The sequence below is a fragment of the Bos javanicus genome, chromosome 5 (assembly GCF_032452875.1).
Source record: "Bos javanicus breed banteng chromosome 5, ARS-OSU_banteng_1.0, whole genome shotgun sequence".
Lineage (NCBI taxonomy): Eukaryota > Metazoa > Chordata > Mammalia > Artiodactyla > Bovidae > Bos > Bos javanicus.
In genome coordinates, this window is record NC_083872.1 from 20000001 (window position 1) to 20017604 (window position 17604).

Below are 17604 nucleotides of genomic sequence, written 5' to 3' on the forward strand. Positions count from 1 at the left end.
AGTCTCTTCAACAGATGGTGTTAGGAAAGTGGGACAATCACATGCAAAAGAACGACACTGGACCAATATCTTACATCACACACAAAAATGCACTCAGAATTATAACGACTTTAACATGAGACATGGAAACCATAAAGCTCCTAGAAAAAACATAGATGCTAAGCTTCTTGACACAGGTTTTGATGACGAATTTTTGAATCTGACACCAAAAGCATAAAAGGAAAAATAAACAAGTGGGATTACATCAAACTGAAAAGTTTCTACGCATCAATGAAAACCATGACCAAAATGAAAAGGCAACATTTTGTTCTCATAAAATGTGAGAAAATATTTGCAAATCTATGTATATGATATGGGGCAAATATTCAAAATATATATATATTTCAAAATCTATACAAATCAATAACAAAACCCCCAAATATGGTCAAAAGATCTGAACAGCCATTTTCCCAAAAAATATATACAAATGGCCAAGTGGTACATGAAAAGATGCTCAATATCGCTAACCATCACAGAAATGCAAGTCAAAATCACAACGAGGTATTACTTCACATCTGTTAGGATGAAATGGAAACAACCAAAGTGTTCTCTGATGAATGAATGGATAAACAAAGTATGGTGGACACACACATGAATAGTATTTAACCATAAAAAAGAAGGGATTCTGGACATTTGTGATAACACAGATGAACCCTGAGAGTATTATTATCCTAAATGAAATAAATCAGACAGAGAAAGACACATACCGTATGGTTTCTCTTACATGTATATGTGACATATTAAATGCCCCCCCCGCCAAAACCAAGCTCACAGATATTAAAAAAACAAATGGTTGCTGCAAGAGGTGGGAGGTGGGCAGTGGTGGGAGAGCTGAGTAAACTTAAAAAAAAAAAAAATTGAGTAAAAAAAATTTTTAGTGCATTTTCCCTACTTTGGAAAACTCAATAGAATATTTTATCTAGGAAGCAATTTTAAATTGATTGTATAAATGAAAAAAAAAAAAAAAAACTCACATAAATACCAAAGAACTTAGAAGCTTCTACAGGGTTTCCACTTCAAAACAAAACAAAATAAATAAAAAATTCACAGCAAGCCCACAAAGTCTAGGCTAAGGAGGCAAGTGAGTGAAGTGAAGTCACTCAGTCGTGTCCGACTCCTTGCGACCCCATGGACTGTAGCCTACCACACTGCTCTGTCTATGGGATTTTCCAGGCAAGAGTACTGGAGTGGGTTGCCATTTCCTTCTCCAGAGGATCTTGCCGACCCAGGGATCAAACCTGGGTCTCCCACATTGGAGGCAGATACTTTACCGTCTGAGCCACCAGGGAAGTCTAAGAAGGCAAACACCTGCGTATACGCTCAGAACTTTTCTTCAGGGTACCAACTTACTTTCTAAACTGATCAAGATACAAGTCAAGGCACTACGTTCATTTTCAGCTTTAAAAACACAATTTCTTGGTTCTGTTAGATCAGTTTCAAATCACATGCTTTTGGGAATCATGCAGAATGGAATATGTTTAAAGGCATATACTCAAAAATTTATAGTCGTTTCACAAATTCTAAGCTACAGTTTTATTCCCCGTATTAACTACCAGAGTTAGCGTAGAGACAAAGATTTCATGTCTGATCTTTGGTTGCAATTGTTCCACCTGTTATCTAGCCCTCTAAGAAATAAAACGACAACAAGGACAACACTTTGAGGTCTCAATCCACTTTACGAAAAGAAAGCTTTATGAAAAGCCTGAACAATGAATTCAAACATTAAGGAGAAAATGAGAAACGTTAGGTGTGTGAAGTAGGAGATGTTAATTTCATGCACTTAGGAACACACACTCACACCCCACAGTAGTAGAAGCAGTAGAAGAGGAAAACACTACATGTGTAGGGGTAGAAATATTTGTTACATCATGATGCTGGCTGGCGATGGAGGGTTGCCGCCTTAGTGCCCCCTGAATGGAACTTCCACTCTGGAAAGCATTCACTACATCCATCTGCAAGGAATCAGAGATTGTGACAGCTTGCTCAGCAAGAGAGAGAGAGAACAAGAGAAAGGACCATTCCATCTATCAACATATAAAAAGTAAAGAAAAAGGCACTTTTTACAGAGCAGATAAATAGGCAAGAGGAGCATTTGGAGATGAAGGGGGTGGAAAAAAAGCTAGGAGAAAAGGAGCTTAGGGGCATACGGACACATTCTTTCGTGGTCAGTTAAAACTTGCACTCATTCCAAGCACCAGTACTATTTTTCAAAAGAGTAAGTTCTGTGGGTTGGGGAGGCTAGAAAAGAAGCAAAGGAGCACATTCAAACCTCCTCCCCAGCTCCAAAGGCCCTTGGCTCCCGCTCCCATTGTCTCTCCTACCTCTCCACCAGGCCCATACCTGTGTCTGGATTCTGTTCAGACCTCTAAACCACAAGATCTGGCCACGCCGCAACTCCCGCTCAGCGTGATCAATCTCTTCCACATCCTCCGCTAACTCCTCCTCGGGTATTTCCTCCTTCTGTGTGCCATGACCAGCTTCTTTGAGGAATTTTAAACGGCTAGTTGGAATTGTTGAAATAAGCTACAACACAGGGGAGAGAACTTAGAAACAAACCATATCAAAATACAATGAAACTGATCAACTTCAATACAGAAAAGGAATGAAAAGCTGCACTCAAGAGCCAACTAGCTTTACCAATGAAGCAATGAAATCTTGTCCATCATAGGCCTTCTTTCTCAGAACAAAAAACATTCTTCTGTTAGCTACACAAAAGATTTAAGTTTGAAGGGCAAAAGTTTCCCTGAATGAAAATAACCTGATTACATTTGCAAATTTTATTTAAGACATTCAAGACCATGAATTATCCAACCATGCCTTGATATACATATATATATATACACACACTTACTTAAACTCATATTAATATTTATTTCAAATAAAATGAAAATCAATCTTATAGGATGCAAAAGAAGTTTACATTTCATTAGCGCTTTAAGAATTCAATGAAGAAAGAACACACTAAAATTCAGAAAACCTTCGAGGCTGCACTGAAAGTAGATTTATTCAATGTATTTATTTTCATAAAGTGTAACTATTTAAAATTGGATTAACACTGATTGAGAATGATACCAAACAGGAACAAATGCCCCAGAAGACATAAAAGATAGAACAATACCAATATGTATTAACTTGTAAGTGTTAACAGCCATTTCTTAAGGAAGTTAGGAGAAACAGGCATGCAGTGAGTATCAGAACTGCTCCGAGAACTTCTAGTTCAACCACCTCATTTTAGAGACGAAACAGGTTCAGAGACACAGAAAGTGACTTGTTCATGGAGTGACTAAGACCCTAGGTTTCCTGACTTAACACATCAGTGCTTTCTACCATGGTACCTAAAAATCAATAGACAATGTCAACCAAAGACAGTTACTAGTGCCTATTAGGCATGTTCACTATATTCAATTTCCTCTTCTTGAAAATAGCCAGATGTCGGGGGAGGCTGGGGGGTTTGGCTTTGCCTGTGAGGGAACATTATAAAGTAACTAGAACAGTTAAAGAAAAATGTGGACCTAGTACAGATCCTACTTAAAAGAAGATCTCTGTTAAAAAAGGTCTTTACAATGAGTAAGAAGAGAAAGCTCAGACCCTAGAAACAAAAGAAAAAGATAAAAAGCATGTAAAGATTGAGTTAAGGTTAAGTACAATCTGAATGTTTAGTCTGACTCGCAAAATAACCATAAATTAGTTCACATCAACTACACACTGTAACATGTGCTAACCTGCATTTATGAAAATGTTAGTAGATTCTCTATCAGTTTTCTAGTGATGGTAATAGACTTAAAATGAACACACACACTGTTATCACTTATCTTTTAAGAAACAATGACATACATCTGCAAGTCAGCCACCCATCGTGAAGACATCTCTTTTTTGAGGCAGTGTATTTTATATGTACACTGTTAAAGTCATTCAATTCAAATCATCTAAAATGTCATTTTGTGGCCTATTTTTCCAGACACCAGGAGTTTTATGGAAACATTCGTCATATCAACTGAAACTCGAGATTTTTTTAATGCTACATTTTTATGAAATTATATAACAGAATGATAAAAAGGCTAAAGCATATAATATTTTTATTAAAATATTAATTCTGAAAATGCAAAGTAGGTCATAGAGCAAAAGATACAGATATTAGCATTCTGACCAGTTATAAATGTATCATTTTAGTAACAGTTGTAAAACTTGTTCTAAAAAACAAATTAAAAGCCTATGTAAGAAATTAGTGTTATTGCATAGGCATAATCATAATTAATACCAAGTGACATACTAGAGCAAATATTACATTAAAAAGAATCTCTGAATGTCCTTTCTTGACCCAGAATGAAAACTACTTAGAATCAAGTTATAGAACTGATTAAAGAGCATACACACTAGAAATTAAAAAAAAAAAAAAATCACTTTAGGTTTGAACAAAAAGTGATGAGATTTTTTTACCTGGCCCCAGAGTAACGTTCCCATTCCTAGGAATATTGACCATAGCCACTGTTCTATTGAAAGTTCTGAACAACTGAAAGGTTTTCCACCAAACTGCACAATTATTATCTGGAGGAATAATCAAGAATAAATTTATTTAGTGAAGTTGCTGACTTACACTCTGACCCTTATATGCTCCTTATATCTCATTGTGGACTTGTAATGAACAAACAAAATAGCTGATCCAGACATGCTTTGAGTAGCACAAAGGCACTGAAGAATGACCTTACTTCCATCAGTTGTCCTGGGCATATCAGTCTATGCCAGCAACTAAGTGTTATCAGACTTGCTTGGTAGAGAGACAAGAAGTTATGTTTTTGCAATCCTCATATATTAAAAACAGATAAAATAAACCTAACTTTGATAGTAAGTAGGAACTAACATTTTAGTGTATCAAGAACAATGATTTCTTTTAAATAAAATACTTCCAGAAACTATACAACAACTAAGCAAACAACAGTTCCTCTCAAGTTGACAGAAAAACTGAAAGCTAAAACAGAAACAGTCTGCAGAGAAATAATTAAGTTGAGAGTTTTGGGTTTCAGAATCCACAGTGCCCAAGGCATAGAATGAATAAATGCTTCAAAATTCTTAGATCTTCATTTTGAAACTAGCACCGTCACTGTCTGATTCTATCCTTGAAAGCTCACTTTTTAAATCTTACTGTGTTTACTGACCTGATGTGATCACGCACCACTCACCCACCTGCTCTGATTCCAGATTCTGCTATTAACAGTCGTTTGCATAGAAGAGTACCACAGAATCCAAGGTGGTATAAAACAAATGTATAATACACAATTACATAAAATTTACCATACGTAAAGCGATGCTTAGTTTGCCCTTATTATGGTCTTTATAAAAAATGGCAAAATTCGGTCCTTTCTATTCCTTCTCAACCTCACTGTTCATACCCCATCCTCCACTTCTCTTCTGCTTTGTTTTGACAATATTACAAAATATAAAACTGGCATATAACCAACTCAGGATGCAGTCATTTAGAATCATGTGGATTTTAAAATACTTATTTCAAAACCTATTATTACTTAATAATGAACTCAACTGTAGAAATACAACTGCTATTAATTGCTAGAAGCAATTAAGGGATCACTCTAGGTAGACTAAGAAGTGGTTAGCTGTAAGACTGGCCTTAAATAAGATCAACATTGTAACAGTTTTCATAAAAGCAATGTAGAATAAATAATCAGAAACAGTGAGCGTGAGCAAACACTGCTGTGAGCAGTGTCACAGCCACAGAAGCAGTAGTGCAACTGAAGGTGTCCTAGTTTAATATACTCATTCACATGGAGAACTTCAGGACGGGGCAGATTTTCACTTGAGTTGTGATATTTAAAATTCTTCTTTGATGTCATCAAGGCCATACACAGAAGGCCCACACATTGAGGTCAAGTAATTTCTGGAATAAGCCACCTGCTTACCTAAGATCTCCACACAATAATCATATTTGAAACTCTCTTTTACAATTACCCACCTGTACCACAAAAGTGCCTAAAACAATTGTGCAGAAGATGGCATTATTAAAGATTCCTTCAAACACATTTCTTTCACCGTGAATTTTCCGTGCATTTATTTCGTTGAAAAGTTGCATCAGTACAAAGGTATTAAAAACAATAGTATAATGTTCCGATGGAGGAGCATGCAAAGGAGCGTTTCTTCCGCTATCAATATCAAAAAACTTTTCTCCTGAAAGAATGAAAAATTATTGCTTTGTAATTATCATACAAAATAACTGAACATTTTAAGGAAGCATGCAATAAAACCTAGCCAGACCGTTCTTTGCTCTCAAACAGCAGCACAGAAAGAGTCGTGAGGGACCTGGGATCCTCCAGTACCACTCTCTTATTTTATATGGAAGGAGACTGAAGCTCCCCTGAACTGTGATGACATGTTCAAGATCACATCTAAGTTAGTGGTAGGGCCAAGGATAAGAAATCAGGACTCTACTTCCCACTACTATCACACTGCCTCTCAAAATGTACTAAGCATCCACTGACAGAAGAAATTAAAGATCAATGGGGAGCCAGAAAGAAAAATAACATACATTCTTGAAAAATCTGCAATATAAGCTCAGAACCAAAACAACCGAAGCTTTACTGGGCGTTGAATTCTTACCGGCAAACAAGAGTGTGAAGACTACGACAAGCTGATAGAATGCATGACCCAAAATATTCTTCATCATTGTGCGTGAGATGAGAGGCTTATTTCTACCATACGGTTTCCGAAGCAAGAGAGATTCAGTGGGGGGTTCGGTCGCCAGAGCCAGGGAAGCAAGCGTGTCCATGATGAGATTTACCCATAGCATCTGCACAGCCTTAAGTGGCGAGTCCTAGAAAAGACAGGTTTCTTAATAGACACTCACAACTTTCCAGGGATTCAGCAATTCCCAGAAAGCCACTTCTATTTAAAAACTTAAAGTACAGGAGTTAAAAATTACATTTCTATATTAATTAACCTAAAATGCTAAGCTTGAACTTATTTAAATACTTAAATATTTTAAAAAGGCAGGTTCTATACATTTGTGCTCTAAAATAAGCAAGTTTTAATAAACAAATTGTCAACCTACCTGAGTAATACAGGCACCCGTGAAAGCAACAATCACAGCTACTACATTAACGGTAAGCTGGAACTGAAGGAATTTTGAGATGCTGTCATAGACATTTCGTCCCCACATAACTGCTTTAACAATGCTTGTAAAATTGTCATCCGTGAGAATAATATCAGATGCTTCTTTAGCTACATCAGTTCCAGCGATACCCTATTAAAGAAAATTTCTGTGAATTAGACTGAATGTTTAAAACACAACTTTTAAATATTTGAAAGGATAATATGTATTTTACAAATAAAAATTTACTATTATACTTAATAATTATTGACTTACATTTACTGTAAAAGGGGGTAATATAGTTAAGTCTAAGATACTATCTCCCAGAAAGACATTCATCTCAGTAGAAATTGAAAATAATAAATGAGACATTTATAATAAAGCTCAACTTGGGTTAAAAAAAGGAGAGAGAGAAATGGACACAGGTACTACCCCAAGTTCCTTCCAAAAGTCACATAAAAGATTTTTTTAAATTAAAAAATAAAAACTCACAAAGGCTAAAAGTTAGTGGGAAAAGAGATACATCGTAAGAGGCTGGAAAGCAGATAACTAAATAGTTAAGAAACTCACAGACCCAGAAAGCTGAACCCTAAAGCAACAGTAGGGAGAGCAGAGTAGCAGCCTTTCTGCACCCCAGGACTCTTCTAAGTAAGGCTCAGGACTTGCAGCACCGGATGAAGAGGTGAAGGCATGAATAAAAACAGGAGAAATTCTTACGTTTACTGAAGACACTGAAGAAGTACTTAGAAGGTCCGCACTAAAATAACAGGGTCTCTCAACAGGGGAACGGGATGGATGAATAAGTTGTGGATTAATAAAAATGAGTGAACCACAGCTCTATGCAACCATGCAGATGAATTTCACAATAATAATGCATAAAGGAAGATGGACTCAAAAATAACATGTAACATATAATCCTAATGTACAAAGTATAAAAACAGACAAAGGGAATCTTCAGAATACTGGTTATCTCTGTGGAGAGACATAGCAGTAATTAGAAGAGAGTGTGGGTGAGGAATATGTGAATACAGAACATATTTCTTGCCTTGCACAGAACAGGTCTGTTGACTTGGGGTAATCCATTCAGTGCATACTTATGACAGAGAAACTTTTCTGTATGTGTTACATTTTAATAACAAAATTAAAAGAAAAGGCAACTGGGGCCCCAGAGGCCCTCCCTAAGTCACACAACTGGGCACTTTGCTACTCCCTGGCCTGGCAGGAGACTGCCTGCTAACTGACCAAAGAGGGTCCAACGGCAAACTCCAGACTCAAGGGTACTATGCACTGCTGAGTACAGTACTCTTCTTCTCCTGCTTGTTTCCCAGAAATCGACAGTGCCCTGTAGGCAGCAGATATGAAAACTCCTTCCTGAAAATCTGATCATCCTAGGAGATGAGACCGAAAGATACTGAAAATTCACGGCACCCTAAGAAAGTGAAATGGCCAAGCCAGATCACTTTACTGGGAAGCTTCTGGTTGATAAGGCGTATGTAGAGGCCTCAGGCTCTCCAGCTTCCTACTGGTAAAAATATGCAGCAACAACCAATCATCACTTTGACATGTGATGAAAGCACTAACCTGAAAGACACAGACTAAATTAAAGGGAGATAGAGATATAGACTCTACAGAGAAACAAAAGCTGATTAAAAACAAAAAAAATCCGGGTTTCCCAGGTGGTGTTAGTGGTAAAGAACTCACCAGTCAACGGAGACATAAAAAAAAAAAAAAATCAAATCCTTAGAATGACAAAAGGCCCAGCAATGAAACAAGAACTCAGAGATCCAAAAACAACTTTTGGAAATTAAATATATGATTACAGATATGAAAATACAACAGAAGCTGAGGAAATACTCCTGCACTCCTGCAAGATGATAAAAGTATGGCAGATAGGGAAAAAAAAAAAAAAAGACAAAATAAAGCAAGCCCACGAGGTTAAAAAATCAGGGGGACAAATCCACAAAGAATAAGCAGTGGAGAAGAAATAAGATGAGTATAAGAAAATTTCACAAAATTGAAGACAATGAGTTTTCATAGAAAAAAGTTGCCCTGAGACAAAACATCATGCCATTTCAAAGGAATGAGAACAAAGGAAAGACTTACATACCACCAAAATGGAAAGAAAAACAAAAGGAGGTTCAAAATTCAAAATGATACGTAATAACAATGAAGGTACAAATCCAAAATTCTGAGTGAAGTGCTTTTCGATCTAGATTTTTATACCAAGCAGGATGAAGCATCAAGGAGGAGTCTTTGAAGAAAGAGAGATTTCACTCATAAAAGTTACGAAAAAGTTTAACTTTCATGAATCCTTTTTCTCAGGAATCTATTGGAGATGGCTTTACTATATGAGAGAGTAAACCAAAAAAGATGATGACATCACACAACTTCATAAATCAACTACACTTCAATAAAAATTGTTTTAAAAACAAAATTACATCAAATCTAAGAAATTCAAATGCAACATAATACAGGGGTAAAGGAAATTCTTAGGTATGGAGAAAGAAGAGACAGCTGTGCAGCAGGCTGAGCAAACAGTTCAGATTAAAGCATGTCAAAAGATCTGGGAGAGGTACTTGTTAGAAGGCAGAATGGTAAAACTGCCTGACACCTCTGAAATAATGAAAGGAGAAGATGCTGATGAATTAGTGTTAAGAACATTAAAAAAAAATAAGAAAATAAACAAATAAATAAAGATTAAAAGGTGAATTGAAAAAGAAAATGTACAGTGAATACAAAAAGTCATGCAAGGAAGTAATAGTAATTATCAGCGACCACATGGCTCAGCTTGGAATAGCATTTCCAATCACTATAACCAATCACAATAAGGATGGTATACTGACTGATCTCTAACTCTGATGGAAGAAGACAGGATAGAAAGTGTGCATGAAAGCTTATAAATGTCTCTGTGTGTGTCTATCAAAGTGCTAAATCCTTACCTCCCTAAATGAAAAGTCATCAACAGATGCTTTTTATTAAACAAATTTAAAAAATCCTTGTTATTGTGCTATTTAGATACATGGAGGCAAACAACTAAGGAAAAGAAACAGCGAAAATAGTTGCTTTTCTTTAGTCAAAAAATGAGCTGTAAGAAATGATATGTGGTAGGGGATATAGTTTATCAAGTCTTATACAACTGTCTGACTTTTTAAAAGCTATGTAATATTGTTTTGATAAACACAAAAACAAAGTCCAAATCAAGCTTTTCTTGAAATAGTTCATGAAGGAGCAATCTTAATTTAAAATTTTGGTTTCTAGCTCCTAATCTGAATATTTTACTTTTAATGTGCAACATACTTAACACATCTAAACCCAACACATTTCCCTGCCTCTAATCATTCTCCATCTTTAGCAAATGCAAATCTCACACTCCCCAGTTCAAAATCTTTTGAAATTTAAAAAGTAACTTTAAGATGTTAATTGGTGTCCAAATAAAAACTAGTTCCATTGTGAAACAAGCTTGGGAAACTTTCTATCAAAAAGAGTTTAAAACAGCTTTTTTATGAGCTTCTTAAAGCTGTATGCTGGGGTTTTCCAGGTGGCTCAGTGGTAAAGAACCTGCCTGACAATGTAGGAGACCTGGGTTCAGTCCCTAGGTTGGGAAGATTCCCTGGAGAGGGTTGCCAATATCAAGAATACTACTGGCAACCCACTTCAGTATTGTTGCCTGGAGAATCCCATGGACAGAGGAGCCTGGCAGGCTACAGTCCATAGGGCTGCGAAGAGTCATCAGACATCAGAAGTCTGCTTGGGAACTGCTGATCTACAGGATAAAAGAACAAATTGCTCAGCTTCATAGCCAAGGCCCTTCTGATCCTCACATCTAGTACCCATCAACACCACACCCTCTTCTAGGGAAGTCAGGCTACTTGTAATTCTTGGGAGTCTCTTGGCAGTACTTTTCTCCCTTCCTCAGTTCGAATGTCACCTCTTTCAGAAAACCTCTCTTAGCCTCTAGAGGCAGAGTATAGGACTTCTTCCTGGAGGCACTCCCTGGGCTGTGTGTACTCCTTCATTGTTGCCACTGTGCTTCATTGATTTACTCCCTTATGTGCTGAACCTTTAGGAGGCAGCAACTACTCACCTCTGGACCAGAATACTGGGAACAGCTTCTTAATGTTTGGAGAAGAAACAAATGTTTATTAACCCAAAGTTTGAAAGTATTTTAAATTAAGATATTTTAACTACCTTAGGGAAGATTTTATTACTACAGATGCATACCTGGTTTCAGAAATATTAATACATCATGGCATTAGATAGTTAGACTAGAAAACAGGAGTCCAAAATGGCGGTGGCTAAAAGGAAGGGAAAAGCCCTCGAAAATAGAAGAGAAGAAGGTCAAAGGAAGGTCCGAGGACCGGAGTGAGGACTTCAGGTAGAATAATCAGCACTCCTGGCTAAGCCCAATTTGCATAGGGCAGGCCCAGGGGAGAAAAAACATATAAAAAGAGGAGCCAAAGGGCTCGCGCTTCCCCGCCCCCCCCACCCCTGCACACTGGGGTGCTCTTCTCTTCAAGTCTTTGGCTCGACATGCCCTCACACCTTGAAGACGGATTTTCCTGCTATTATGTAAATAAAATAGAGCTGTAACACTGACTTGTCTAACAGCTATAACACGGTCTGTTTGAGACCTGAGAGCTATAACACGGTCTGTCTAAGACCCAAGAGCTGTGACACGCCGAGGGGGGCTTTAATGTCCGTTGCTCCAAATCTTTGTTGTGACAAGACAGAATCGAGGAGCGGACACTCGCCTGACATCTATGGTGCCATGACTCGGATTTAACCTGGCTGAAACAACCACGGAGTGGGCCCTGCTAGGAGGAAGCCAAGCACAGCAGGAGCCCAACTCAGTGAAAGCTCCCATGGTAGAAGCAGAACGTGAAGAAAACCCAGAGCAAGGGAACTGACAAGAGGCCCATCGTGCTGGAAACCAGGACAGTGAAAAACGAACCCAGCAGAAAGCTCACGCGTCTCCGTCTCAGATTCCATAAGACCTCTGGTTAAGGCAGGAGGTCCTCGCTCCTATGGCTGGAGGGACATGCTTAACAAAATCTTAATTTCTTGACAATCTCTCGTTTCTCATCTTCTTGAACCCCCGCAAACAGGCGGGAGGCACTGGGTGCAATTGAGGGACTCTGGAGAGGCTACTCCTCAGCATGTCCCAAAGGCGCTATCTGCTGAGCCCCAGTAGCTGTTACCCAAGCCGGTGGGGGTTCTTCTGTCCTTACTCTTCTCTGTGCCAAGGATCAGGCCAATGAAAACTGTGAGCACAGGTCAGGAATTTAGCAGGCTTTCTGGCAGGCTACGAAGGGGATCCCTTGGCACGTTTTTCCCACTGCTTTTTCCTCCTGTCCTTCAGCTCTCTCAATCCTGGGACTCAAGCCCGGCCAAAACCCATGAAGCTCAGGCTCTGTCTCATTGCAAAAATTCATTGAGAGACAAACTGAGAAGTAAGAGGTGGATCTGTTAGGATTCAGAGAGAAGCCATTCTTCAGGGTGTGGGCCATTGCCGAGGACAAGGGCTGGGGCCATGGAATGCAGCCTGGCTAGGTTTTGCTGTCGGGGTGAACTCATATGCTAATGAGTGGGAGGATCATCCCAATCGTTGGGGAACCACCCACCCCTCCCTCTTTTGACAGTGCCTTAGAGCTGTCCTGCCACCTCTGGGTGTGTCTTTTGGCTTACAGATTGGGGATTAAGGTTTACTTGAATTTAACTTCATGGGAAATAGATGGGGAAACAGTGGAAACAGTGTCAGACTTTATTTTTCTGGGCTCCAAAATCACTGCAGATGGTGACTGCAGCCATGAAATGAAAAGATGCTTACTCCTTGGAAGGAAAGTTATGACCAACCTAGATAGCATATTCAAAAGCAGAGACATTACTTTGCCAACAAAGGTCGGTCTAGTCAAGGCTATGGTTTTTCCAGTGGTCATGTACAGATGTGAGAGTTGGACTGTGAAGAAGACTGAGTGCCAAAGAATTGATGCTTTTGAACTGTGGTGTTCGAGTAGACTCTTGAGAGTCCCTTGGACTGCAAGGAGATCCAACCAGTCCATTTTGAAGGAGATCAGCCCTGGGATTTCTTTGGAGGGAATGATGCTGAAGCTGAAACTCCAGTACTTTGGCCACCTCATGCGAAGAGTTGACTCATTGGAAAAGACTCTGATGCTGGGAGGGATTGGGGACAGGAGAAGGGGACGACAGGATGAGATGGCTGGATGGCATCACCGACTCGATAGACCTGAGTTTGAGTGAACTCTGGGAATTGGTTATGGACAGGGAGACCTGGTGTGCTGTGATTCATGGGGTCGCAAAGGGTCGGACACGAATGAGCTACTGAACTGAACTGAATTTAACTTGTCATGTTGGACCCAACTGATTTTAATTGGTTTACATTATGCCTTTGTGCTATGTCATTCTTTCAAAGGTTGTGCTCTGCCCCCTTCCCTCCTGTTTCACGCTCCTTTCCTCAGCCCCATCCGGGCCCACAATGTTGCCTCTACAATCTTCTGGAGGGACAACCAGAAAATAGCTGGCCTTGGGAGGGAAATACTATATAATATCCAACCCCTTAATCCTACTCAGCACTGGTCACGCTGGAGATTTTGGGGATGCCCAACTCCAGTCCGGGGGTCCCAGGAGGTCAACCTGCCTTGACCTGCCTAGGGATCTGGTCCTCGAAACCTGCTCGGGGATCTGCCAGTCCCAGGGATCCCAGGAGGTCGTCACGCCTTGACCTGCTCAGGGACCTAATTCTCAGGAGGCCATCATGCCTCGACCTGCCCAGGGATTCGATCTCTAGGAGGCTGTCATGCCTCAGCCTGCCTGGGGATCTGCACCCTGACCTGGGAACATTTGGCTCTCGGGTTCCAACAGTACTGGGTAGGATAAGCTTCAGAAAGACTCACCCCTAAGGAAGTCCACCTACGGAAATTGAAGGAGGACTATTAGTTTTTTCTTTTCCTTTTCCTCCCTGTCATGACTGTCTTTCAGATGGGAAATAACCAATCCACTTCCCGGCAGATGCCCTTGAGATGCATCCTTGATAAAGAGAAGCTGTTCAATCCTCTAACTCTGAGTAGGAGTCGCTTAAAATTCTTTCGTGCCACTGCATGGCCACAGTATCCACTGGGGGATGAGGAACACTGGCCTGAGGATGGGAGTTTAAATTACAATACCATCCTGCAGCTAGAATTATTCTGCAAAAGACAAGGAAAATGGACAGAGATCCCCTATGTCCAAATCTTCTCCCGATTAAGAAATATGAACGTCAAAAAAAAAAAAAAAGAGAGATATGAAGGAACTCTGTCTTAAGTATAGAATTGTTGTATGCCCTAAAAGTGAGCCCACTAGGCAAATGGTGTTAGGCACAGGCTACCAAGAAAAGGAACCAACCCGCACCGCCCCCTGCCACCCGCCCATGAAGGCTCAGCTCCCACAGCTCCCGAGTTGTCTGGTGCTCCTTCCTTGTATCCAAACGTGCCCCCATATCCGGGAGCACCCCCTCCACAAAAGCCAGCTCAAGTATGTCCCTTAGTTGAAAATGGAGGAGAATTTGGACCAACTCGGGTCCATAAGCCCTTTTCCCTCTTAGAACTAAGACAAATCAAACAAGACCTGGGAAGCTATACAGATGACCCAGGCAAATATATAGATACATTCCAACACATTACCTTGGCCTTTGACTTGACGTGGAAGGACATCATGGTCATATTTAGTCAAACTTTATCTGACCCTGAGCATCCCAGGGTCTTAAAGGAAGGTATGCAACGGGGCTTCTGAAGTCAAGCGATAAATACCCAGTAGGAGAAACTGCAGTCCCCTCCTCTGATCCTAACTGGAGTTACAATGACACTGAGCACATTTGGGAAAGGGATCATTTTCTAATCTGTGTGAAGACAGGACTGAAAGCAGTCCAACAAAAGTAATCAGCTATGCCCGGGTCTCAGCAATAACTCAGGAGCCCAATGAGAACCCCATTCCCTTTCTGGAGAGACTAGAAGAGGCCCTCCAAAAGTTTACCAATCTGGACTTAAGACTCTTACGAGGGACAGGTGATTTTAAAGGACAAATTCCTGTCCCAGTGTGCATCAGATATCAGAATTATGTTACAACAGCTACAGCAGCAAGACCCTGTTGCCTCTTTAGATGAGATGGTCCAGACAGCCACCAATACCTTTTATAACAGAGAACAGGAAAAGGAGGCCAAAGCCCAGGAGAGGGAGAGAAGCAAAGACACAAGGCATGCCCAGATGCTGGCTGCCCTCCAGAGAAGCCCTACGGCACACCTGAGTCCTTGAAGGACAAGGCACGAGGCAAATGCCTAATCTGTAGACAGGCGGGGCATTGGGCCAAAGAGTGTCCGAACCGTGACAAGTCTCCTAGAACAGCTTGCCACAAATGCCATCAACTGGGACATTGGGCAGCACTCTGCCCAAGGGACCCGAGAGCCTCAAGGTCAAGCGCCAAGCCTACCCTCACGATGGTTCAAAAGGACTGAAGTGGCCCGCTCCAGCCAGCCCGCCTGTCACAGATAACCATCACGGGGATGGAGCCAAGAGTGCAACTGGATATGGCAGGCAGGTCCGAGAATTTCTTGGTTAACACAGGGGCTACCTACTCTGTCTTGATCTCCTACTCCGGAGCCTTCTCCTCCCAAACCTGTACCATTCTGGGTGTTACAGGAAAGGCAAGTACTAAAAGATTCACCCCAGCACTTCTTCGTTGCTGGGATGGACAAATATTTTCCCACCAGTTTCTTACTCCTTTAATGGGAAGACATACTGCCCTGGTGGCTCAGATGGTAAAGTGTCTGTCTACAATGCGGGAGACTGGGGTTCAATCCCTGGTTTGGGAAGATCTCCTGCTGAAGGAAATGGCAATCCACTCCAGTACTATTGCCTGGAAAATCCCATGGACAGAGGAGCCTGGTAGGCTACAGTCCATGGGATCGCAAAGAGTCACACGACTGAGCGACTTCACTTTCACTTTCATACTCACTAACCTGGGGACCACCCTTGTGATGGGAAGCTTTTCAGCACTTACAGCACTATAGCTCCTGGTTACTACTGAAGAACCCATTACACCTTCTTCAATAGAGAAGGACCAAAAACTAGGCGAAGACAAAATTAACCCCCAGGGGTGGGATCAGGGGATTCCTGGACGAGCCCACCAAGCTGAAGCGGTCATCATTGTCCTCCGAGATCCCACTCGGTTTCCTAACCAGAAACAGTATCCCCTCAGAAGAGAGGCTCGGGAGGGACTACTATTAATTTACTTTAATAAGTAAATTCCTTGCTTGTGGGCTATTGGTCCCCACAGTTCACCATGTAACACCCCAATCCTCTCAGTAAAGAAAAAGGACGGGACCTGGTGAATGGTTCAAGATCTCCGGATCATAAATGAAGCTGTAGTCCCCGCCTCCATTCCACAGTACCCAATCCCTATGTAATCTTGGGAGAAATCCCACCCAGGGCCAAGTGGTTTATAGTCTTGGATCTCAAAGATGCATTTTTTTGCATACCACTGGCTAAAGAATCCCGATATCTTTTTGCCTTTGAGTGGGAGGCCCCAGGAGAAAAACACCAACAGATGACTTGGGCAGTATTACCTCAGGGGTTTAGAGATAGCCCCCACCTGTTTGGACAGGCCCTTAGCCGGGATCTCCTAGATCTGGACCTGGGACCTAATGGGAAAATATTACAATACGTAGATGACCTACTAATCTGCTCTCCAGATGAGAAAGTGCCCAACAACATGCAATTCAGGTTCTAAACTTTTTGGCAGAAAGGGGATATAAAGTCTCCCGTGCTAAGGCAGAGATGGTTGAGACAAAAGTCACTTACCTGGGAGTTCAGATTACACACGGGTCTAGGAGGCTGTCCTCTGATCGGGTACAAGGAATCCTCCAGTTGCCCTCCCCCACGACTCGAAAACAATTGCGAGCTTTCCTGGAGCTAACTGAGTATTGTAGAATCTGGATACCCAACTACGGTCTAATTGCCCAGCCCTTATATGAAAGCTTAAAGGGACGAGATGATTCAATCCCACTGATGTGGGGAACTCCTCAAAAGAAGGCAGGCCTTAACTCAGGCACCTGCCTTGAGGTTGCCAGACTCAGAAAAAGCATTCCAACTTTATGTCCGTGAAAGAGAGGGAGCAGCCTTGGGAATGTTAACTCAAAGGTTGGGATCTGAGCCCCAGCCTGCAGCTTACTTATCCAAAAGGCTTGATCCAACCGCCCGAGGCTGGCCCCCCTGCCTTTGAAATCTTGCAGCTATTGCAATCATGATAGAAGATGCTTTAAAATTCTCCTTTGGGGGCAAACTAACTATTTTTACCAGCCACCAAGTAAAACAACTCCTAATGGGAGAGGCCATTTATGGATGTCTGATCAAAGAATCCTCAGATATCAGGTAATGCTGATGGAAAATCCAGGCCTCACTATATCCCCTTGTGAGGTTCTT

The 17604-nt window shown here is 41.0% G+C and overlaps 1 protein-coding gene across 6 annotated transcripts in view; it reads right to left on the reverse strand.

The window, feature by feature from the left end:
- The window catches only part of ATP2B1 (ATPase plasma membrane Ca2+ transporting 1), a 133388-nt gene that overhangs the window by 9184 nt on the left and 106600 nt on the right, over positions 1–17604 (reverse strand). For 3 of the 6 annotated variants that reach the window (XM_061415715.1, XM_061415716.1, XM_061415717.1), the window contains exons 16-21: positions 7097–7288; positions 6646–6859; positions 6005–6216; positions 4477–4584; positions 2380–2562; positions 1905–1991 (exon numbers count right to left, since the gene is read on the reverse strand). In XM_061415715.1, the coding sequence (XP_061271699.1) occupies positions 1905–1991; positions 2380–2562; positions 4477–4584; positions 6005–6216; positions 6646–6859; positions 7097–7288 (996 nt within the window). Of the gene's footprint in view, positions 1–1837; positions 1992–2379; positions 2563–4476; positions 4585–6004; positions 6217–6645; positions 6860–7096; positions 7289–17604 lie in introns of all 6 variants that reach the window. The other 3 variants (XM_061415718.1, XM_061415719.1, XM_061415720.1) reach the window with 2 other exon arrangements.